This window comes from Branchiostoma floridae, chromosome 1, assembly GCF_000003815.2.
Source record: "Branchiostoma floridae strain S238N-H82 chromosome 1, Bfl_VNyyK, whole genome shotgun sequence".
NCBI lineage: Eukaryota > Metazoa > Chordata > Leptocardii > Amphioxiformes > Branchiostomatidae > Branchiostoma > Branchiostoma floridae.
The window spans coordinates 18,852,911-18,861,387 of record NC_049979.1 but is presented as its reverse complement, the minus strand read 5'-3'; the positions used below and the strand labels follow the sequence as shown (position 1 = coordinate 18,861,387).

Here is an 8,477-nt window from a genome sequence, read left to right as displayed (position 1 = left end):
CATTTGGCATCTTCTGTGTGATCTAATGCTGTACGTACTGATTTACTGTCAACAGCACCAGGCAATATGTTTTGACCGTAGTTTTCGTTAGGGTAAGCATTTTGCCAGAATTGAGTCTCGGCTTAACATAATAATTAATGGCGCAAGCCTGTTGATTTACAAGGTTTGTTTCACAGGAATTGAAACCAGGAAATATTGAAGTTGATCTTCAGCTAATAAATGTTTAAATTTCTCAGTAATGTCTCTTTACTTTCCGGTGCTACTACAGAAACCACCTGATAATTCAACAAAATGCACACCCATAGTGATTGAATACCAGCGGGCCAATCACAGAGAAGTATCTGCTGATTAGCATAATATGATTAGCGACGGTCCAATCACACTGCGGCCTCTCCTCATCACAGATTAAACATGTTATTCAAAGCAGAAGATAGTCCTGACGTTATGCCATAACTAAAATGAAAAACGCAGGTGGACGCTGCCCGATATATAATATGGTGTAGCCAACATTCATTTTTATCTTATAAAAGTGTCGCACTATTACTATCGTGGGGCACCTTTGCTGTTCTTTGATTTACGTATAACTAAGGTTCTAAACCTTGGAGACATGCCTCGACACATCAGGTCCTTGTTGGCTTGCCAAATTAAGTTTAAAAACTTAAAAAAGAAGAATATGACCGAGAGGCTTCCATAGCTTACTTCAATGTATATTTCTAATGAAACACGAAACACAGAAATACAAAAGACGGAGTAATGTGAATCAATCAAAAACGTGAAGTTTGTAATTCATTCTAAAGTAGATATAAGATACCTCATTTACATGTAGGTAAACCTCAACCTCAAAATTAGATGAATCTCGCTATTAGCCACTAGTAATACACACAACTAATGGACGCAAAGCATCAGAAACAACGACAGCAAAATCAACTTGAACATTAACATCAACGTCTAGTTGAACTCGCAGACGTAGGCGGTGAAGTCGTTACAGTTGATGGTGGTCCACTGTCCTTCAGCGTCCATCCGCACACAGTCGTTCCAGCTCAAGGTATCACTGGGCTGGCCTACGATACGGAAAATGAAAAATCGTAAAACCGTTGGCATTTTGAAAAACCCTTGGCACAAATATATCAAAACACCTTTCTGATTTCCGTTGATCTCGAAGAGTACTACCTGAGAAGAAGCGTAAAAAAAACTTTGAAAAACATATCCCAAATGGATACATTAAAGTACGAGTTATCGTAATAGGAATTTGCACTGTATTATGGACACCTCCTGACATAACAAATATCATAACAATCCATCAATATCTTCTTGACTTATACTTTTAATCCGCACACGAAACCTCCATGCCGCACGTGAGTGCACTAGTTTAAAAACGCATTTCCCTACCGCTTGCCCATGCTGTGTAGTCACCCTCGGCGATGGCGGTGCCGTCGGCTAACCAGATGTACTGCCCCTCGTCAGTTCGGTCATCCAGCCCGACCCACACCTCGCTCCCCGCCGCCAGCTCCTTGATGAAGTCCGCGGTACCTTGGTCCTTCACACGGGGGAGCTCGCCTCCGTTGAAGCGACAGATTTGCTGAAAAGAGAGCACAACATTTTTTTTCTAGATTGCGAAACTTTGCGATATTGTTTTCTGAATTTATTGGCCTTTTAAACTGTCATCCACATAAGGCTGTATAAACGCCATAGGGTAGTGTTAATGGACGTCCACATTTTTGTATTCACTGTGTTTAACGTTAGATTTAGATGGAGTTTTATTCAAGTCTTACGCATGGCTCGCGCTTGCCACATCTCAGCTCCTTACGCTTCATAGGATATTCAGTAATCAATACTCGCTAACGTTGTATTTTCGTAAACTGATTATGTAGATGACATCAAAAATGTTAGGACTGGTGTTGCTTAGTGATATTTAGATTTCAAAACTAAACACTCATCTCGAAAAGACCTATAGAGAACCTTTCGACATTTATCCAAGTGGGATCATATTTAGATTATGGCAAAATTGCAGCTTCTCAATATGGCGGCCTGAGCTATCGCAGTAATTGCACATTACGGAAAAGAGCACAACCTTCTCTCAAGTAGACTTAAACAGTGACAAGAACGGATCGGCCTTTTCTGAAGCTAACTTACCGATGCCAAGAAGGACACAACCTTTTCTGAATTCAACTTAACAGTGTCAAGTAGTGTGCTGACTTAGTCTTGGCCAGACGTAACAGTAAAGAAGGATACATTCGTTTCCCGGGGAAACTTCACACTGTCAAAGACGAGATTTAGAAGGGCGCAACATTTTTTTAAGTAAACTTGGCAATGACGAATGGGTCTTATGAGATATCCTTCATTGTCGTGCTCAAGGTGTGGCTCTCCTCAAATACGGAAACTTTGGCTTAACGTCCCCCTCTAAAGGACTGTTACCATTTTTAGTAGTATGCAAATCAAGCTTCATACCCAGAGGCTTGACCACCTAGACCAAACACGGTGATGTAAGTGAACCTACCGAAGCGGAGCTGTACGGCACTCTCATGGAGTTCATCTGGAAGCACGATGCTCCATAGCGGCTGGATCCAGTCGGACACTCAACTAATAAATGGGAAATGATAATAAACACTTTAAGGCTTTCGAATTTCTGTTCGCTAATATGATCAATGAGTCAACAACGCTAGCGCTGCTTAGCGATGCTATCAAATGAATGAAAATGTTAACAGGACTGAATTACTAAGTGTAAGGAGGGAGTGTAATTGTGCTCGATTCACTATTGAGTGTGTCCAAATAGGACCCATGTAAAACGACATACTTGAAAATCAAGGATGCTGAAGATGCTTGTACTTCAGCAGCAAATAATCATTTACTCAGACACTGGAACACGTTTATTCAAAACCAGTAACGTATGAAATGTCTTCTTGCACAATCCAGCTTTGACGAACCGACTCTAGGACAGAACAGAGTCCGCTTCTACAACACTGACTAAGCTCATGAAATAGCGTCTACTCCCATAATTCCACCTGGTACACTAAGACTGACACATTGTTGAAAATGGTGTTATTGAGGTCTCTCCAAGATCTTGAACACCTAGATGCATAGTGCATACTTGGAGATCTCTTTGAATTTATCTTAGAGCCTCGTGAAAGTATGAGAGTTGATGTTACATACCAACGCATTCGTCCTCCTCTCTCTGGTATCCGGCCGGGCAGTGACACACCCAGCCTTCTTGGGCATCAAAGGTGCACGGGTGCTGGCCGTCCATACAGTAGCAGTCCACGTACACTGGGGGAAGATGTGATAGAGTAGTGTCAATGCTATGAACCGTTTAACCGTAAAAGCATTTTAGAATCAGAATGATACTTTGATTGTATTTGCCTATACTTCGAACAGGGTAATCATTTGCATTATTCAGCTTGGCGTAGCATAATACATCACGAACAACCATTGGACAAACTTCAATTGGTTTGATCTTCAAAATTACTTGCGAAATGTGTTTCTGGGTACTTAGTGCCTTAGAAACTTCTTGTGATGGAGCATGGGTAGTCTGAGCTGTTTATATTTTCATATATCCAAAACATTATTGCAAGGTCCATTGTCTTAGATGTAATGTAGTACTCCTTAAGATATTATATTTTGTTAAACCATGGACTAGATTAATCATTTCTTTGATGACTATACTTAAAATATCTGAAATGTCAGTTTTCCACTAATAAAGAGGCAGGAAAGTGTGGCAGTTGTGTTCTGATACCTTGGCACTCCTTGGCGCCCTCTCCGTACGTGCTCTTCCCATCGGGACACATGGTACAGCTGGTCTGTCCGGCCTGGTCCGAGTAGTAGCCGAATGGACAGGCCTTACACTCGCTATCGGATGAGTCGTAATAGGTGCCAGCAGGACACGCGTCTAGAGGGTATACAGTGACAATCAAAAACATATCACACCGTTCTGTTATATTATCATAGAAGGCACTTTTAAATACTTGAGGTATTTCATGTGCGTTCAGACATGGAAAATGTCAATTAAATTTCGTATAATTGATTAAGGAAGTAATTGTCTATTAGTCTAATATTCAATTCAGCAAGTGTTATAAATGATAGGTAGATGATAAGCTTAGTGCATTTTTTATTATACAGTCCTATTTTCATCTTATAAGCAAAGGGAACATTATCACGTCATCACCATAATATAGTTAGGAACAGCCTAACCACATGGTCACATCTACTCGTTACCCTTAACATCCCATACAATTACAGACAACCCCATTAGGACTTACAGCAGTTAAAACCGTTCAGTTCGTGGCCCTCCGGACACGTGATGTAGCTGTCAGAGGTGCTGACGCCGCCATCCTCCAGGATCAAGTCCTGCCCGCCGGCGCTGAAGGAGACTCCGCTGGCCTGGGCCAGCTGCTTCAAGGCGTCAGCGTTGGTACTGGAAAAAGGAAAATCAAACTATGAACAGGGAAATATTTATATCGACATCTACATTCAGCATATCTATGCACATTGGAACATACTTTTGTTATTTGATTAATTTCTGAAAAATTTCTTTGAACATTATATACGCTTTGGCGACAAAAATCATTGCAGATCTTGTAAAGAGTTCAACACAACGTCACCCATGATGCCTTTCCTATTGACGTACCTCAAAGCTACGTTGATGTCATCAGGAATGGTGACCCAGAGAGCATCAGCGTCTCCGAGGATGTACACCTGAACAGTGGCGGAGACTTCCACGGGGGAGCCCTCGGCTGCCTCCTCTGCTGACAGGGTGACCGTGCCAACCTAAGTATGTTGAATTGACGCTCATAAGTGTGTATCACGTAGCATGTATGACGTTAAATCAGGCGTTTTGAAAATTAAGCGAAAATGTCACACAGGCAATTAGAGATGGTGTCATAAACTCTTATATGTACGCATGTATGTAGTATAGTGCATAGCGGTTGCACGCGAGGCTACCTCTATGGCGGACACTGTAAGCAAGCGTACACTAGATAAGAACGGGACGATACTGGCACAGGACTCAACTGAAAACTGGTCGTAACGTTATGTATAAAAATAGATTATGGTGTATTTTTGGAACGCAAGTTGCTACAACAAGAAATGGGCATAGAAAAGCTCTACTGTTCAGATTTGTTATTGTAATAACTGGCGTGCAACTTGTCAGTCAGACTTGGAAAACTGCTTCGAAATCTTACAGTGCAGGGGCTCTGACAGAAGCCGTCCTGTGCTGCGAGTCCCTCCTTCAGGGCGCTGACTATAGCAGTACCGTCCACTGGGGCAGTAGCTCTGATCATCAGTCCGCTCACATCCACCGCAGCAGCCACAGCCGACTGATCTAAATGGTTTAAAAATCATGAGGAAGTTAATCTCTATGCATAAACATATTCATTGTTACTATCATAGGAAACCCATTACGTTTGGTAACGAAACGAATGATGAGGAAAATGATAAGAAATGAAATATAGTTCAAGAAACAGTTTTCCTTGATACTAAAGCCCGAATTGATGCGGGAATTTGCTGAGTAAAATACGTTTAAATCTTGAATCATCGTTGCACAAACCTTGGCAGTCCAACACATCGGATAGTGTGAGTGTGAAGAAGTGACGCATCATCCAAAGGTAGCCAGTGGCCGCCCCACACTCGAACTGGTTTTCCGACACTGGGTAGGCCTTGGGAGATGGGCAGGTCATTCTGGCGAACTGGCTGGGCTCTCCGTTAACGGTCCCGCCCATGCAGGTGGCTGTACCACCTCCAGGGGAGGCGATGGAGTCACACGAACAGTCACCATTAGCTGTGGAAATTTAAAAACAGTGTTCTTCAGATGTATCAACATTTTACAATCGCATCTCCATAGCCTTCACACTGAAGAGTCCAGAGAAATAAACAATCGATCCTGATAGTTCAAGCATATATGGTATTGTTGGAATCTAAAAGAAGTGTTGGACTTCAGATGTTGCTTGTCCTGATAAATATTGTACATAAACTTACGCTCGCATGTTGGCTCCCCGCCCTCCCACTCGGCAGAGGCGCCACACGTCAGGTTGCCATTGCCCTGGAGGTTGAAGCCGGTGTTGCACGTGAAGGTAGCGGCGTCACCGTAGTACATTCCCTCCAGCTGCCTGGTGGCGTGGCGCAGCTGGCCAGGGTCTCCACAGTACACACCTGTTGGATGTGAATTATATCTTATGTGTTACAACAACAGAACCATAACAAACTTAAGTGTTTAGTTGATAATCAAGCTTGACCAATGATCAAATTGTAAAGCCCTGGTTCATCGGGCTGAGATCCATGCTTCTCGACATGATAGCTTTTGAAAGCAGAGAACCAATCAGATATCCCCCTTCCTGTTGTTGTAAGGAAATGTACTAGCCAATCACGTTACCTCTTGACGTGATTGGCTGATGACGACTAACCAGCGCTAACACAACGAGAATCACAATAGCCCAAGATACTAGTAGCTCAAGGTCGTTCCCTCACATGCACAAGCGGCAGGTCTGGCATTAAATGATGGGAGAGTCAGGGGGTGTTTTACACGAAGTTCAATACGTCCGTCCCTCACTTACGTTGGCAAATCGGAATCTCTTGGTCCCAAGTCTCGTCCAACTGGCAGGTAGCCGTGGAGCTGCCGACAAGCTCGTACCCGGTGTTGCAGGAGAACTGGATGACGTTCCCAGAGCAGTAACCCTCTTCAGCGTTGATCTGGCCATTGGCAATGCCGATGGTGTTGTCACAACAGATCCCTGAAAATAAGTACAACTGATACTAAAAATATGATGGAGTAAAGAAAAAGGCATTCTTTTCTCAAAAGAAAGTTATGAAGAAAGAAGGCTTCTACGAATGCATCACATTTACCAGTGCCGTTAGATAAACGGCAGAAATTTCTCAGAATGAAGATCAGAGGTCCTTGTACTCACTCTCGCAGATGGGCACTTCGTTGTTCCAGGCTCCAGTAGCCGTGCACTCCAAAGACTCGGCCCCCACCAGCCGGTAACCTTCGTCACACGACACAGTTACGGTCTCCTGGTAGCAGTAGGTCCCCTCTACGTTACCGTTGGCTACAGATGGCTCACCACAACAGATCTCTGTAGACCACAATATAGACTTTTTCGGTAAATCTATGTGTGTTTGTGTGTGTGTGTGTGTGTCTGTGTATGTATGTGTGTGAGCGCGCGTGTGAGTTTGTGTGTGTGCACAAGTATCGTCCGTGGATTTTGTTTATCATTGCTTCAAATTGAACTTTCCCAGAAGTCTTTGGCTTTGTGAACATTTTTTTTTTACTTCTTGTTTCCCCACTGTTTATAGGCTAGGTACGAAAATGTTGACAAATTTTCTGCGATAAGAAATTAGAGCTTAAAGATATCTTTGATTGACGAGAAGATAATGTAAAAAAAAGAAGTCCTCACTGTTACAGACGGAAGGTGCGTCACTCCACGTCTGGTCGGCCTGACAGGTTCGGGTGGCCACGCCCTCCAACTCGTACCCAGTGTCGCACGAGTAGGTGGCTACGTCACCGAAGAGGTGATCTCCTGCGACAGCTCCGTTGTCTGGCGAGTCCAGCACAGGGCACGGCAGGCCTGCGTGTACAAATAGACAGGACACAGACGCCTGTCAAGTTAATTCTTCCAATGACAACATTCGTGGGGGAGGGGTCAAATTTAATCAGGGGCAATCGGTAAACATCACAGGAAGTTAAAGTTCTACCACGACGTAAAGCACGCAGCAGAAATGTTGACGAATCTTTTATAAGCATAATGACTCACTAATTGTAACGCCCCCCGTCTTTACTACATGATGATTGATGGACCCTAAGGTAAATCTGGTGATGATATGTTATTCTGAATTAGACAGACAACTGCGGTCAACTTTTCATTTGCTGAAAAGTAAAGTTGTATCAATCCACATTACACATACTGTGATTTATGTTTGAAACCCCCAAAGAAAGCCCCTACCCCATTCGCCTTAAGCTTGAAGTAAGATAATACAACACACGTGTGCATGAGGCTTCCTCGCCGCTCCAGGTGCGGTCTGCCTGGCAGGTGCGGTCGGCGCTGCCCTGTAGGCCATACCCGGGGTTACAGCTGAAGGTCACGACGTCTTCATACAGGTAACTGTCCCCGAATTTAGCACCGTTCTCGGGCCCAGCCAACTCCCCACAGGACACACCTGTAACATATTAACAATAAAAGCTGTAGTTTATTTGTGCAATGATATCGAATCATAAGTTGCTGTTTATAGGCCCCTAATTTGTTAATGGGTAATTACTAGTATTTTGTACAGGCTATTCCGTGTGGTTTGTTGCGTGTTTTTTTGTCTTCCAAACCTTTGTACCAACAACCCAAAGTAGTAAGACCCACACAGAGGTACCAAAATCCATCCAAAATACAAATTATTCCATACGTTTCCTACATAATTCTTTTTACTTAAAACCGTGCCGAATGATACTATTTTACGGCTACATAACAGTTTCGTCAATCCATCTGACGCCACTCACGGTGACA

The 8,477-nt window shown here is 43.3% G+C and overlaps 1 protein-coding gene across 1 annotated transcript in view; it reads right to left on the bottom strand.

Annotated features, from left to right (window-relative positions):
- Positions 1–751: 751 nt before the first annotated feature.
- Positions 752–8,477, bottom strand: part of LOC118413316 (sushi, von Willebrand factor type A, EGF and pentraxin domain-containing protein 1-like) — a gene marked incomplete at its 5' end in the record, with an annotated part of 23,812 nt that continues 16,086 nt past the window's right edge. The window contains 14 exon segments of the mRNA XM_035816628.1: positions 752–1,061; positions 1,390–1,579; positions 2,498–2,580; positions 3,151–3,264; positions 3,731–3,883; positions 4,254–4,408; positions 4,622–4,761; positions 5,175–5,314; positions 5,540–5,770; positions 5,968–6,141; positions 6,543–6,719; positions 6,894–7,061; positions 7,383–7,553; positions 7,969–8,142. Coding sequence (XP_035672521.1) covers positions 949–1,061; positions 1,390–1,579; positions 2,498–2,580; positions 3,151–3,264; positions 3,731–3,883; positions 4,254–4,408; positions 4,622–4,761; positions 5,175–5,314; positions 5,540–5,770; positions 5,968–6,141; positions 6,543–6,719; positions 6,894–7,061; positions 7,383–7,553; positions 7,969–8,142 — 2,183 coding nt within the window.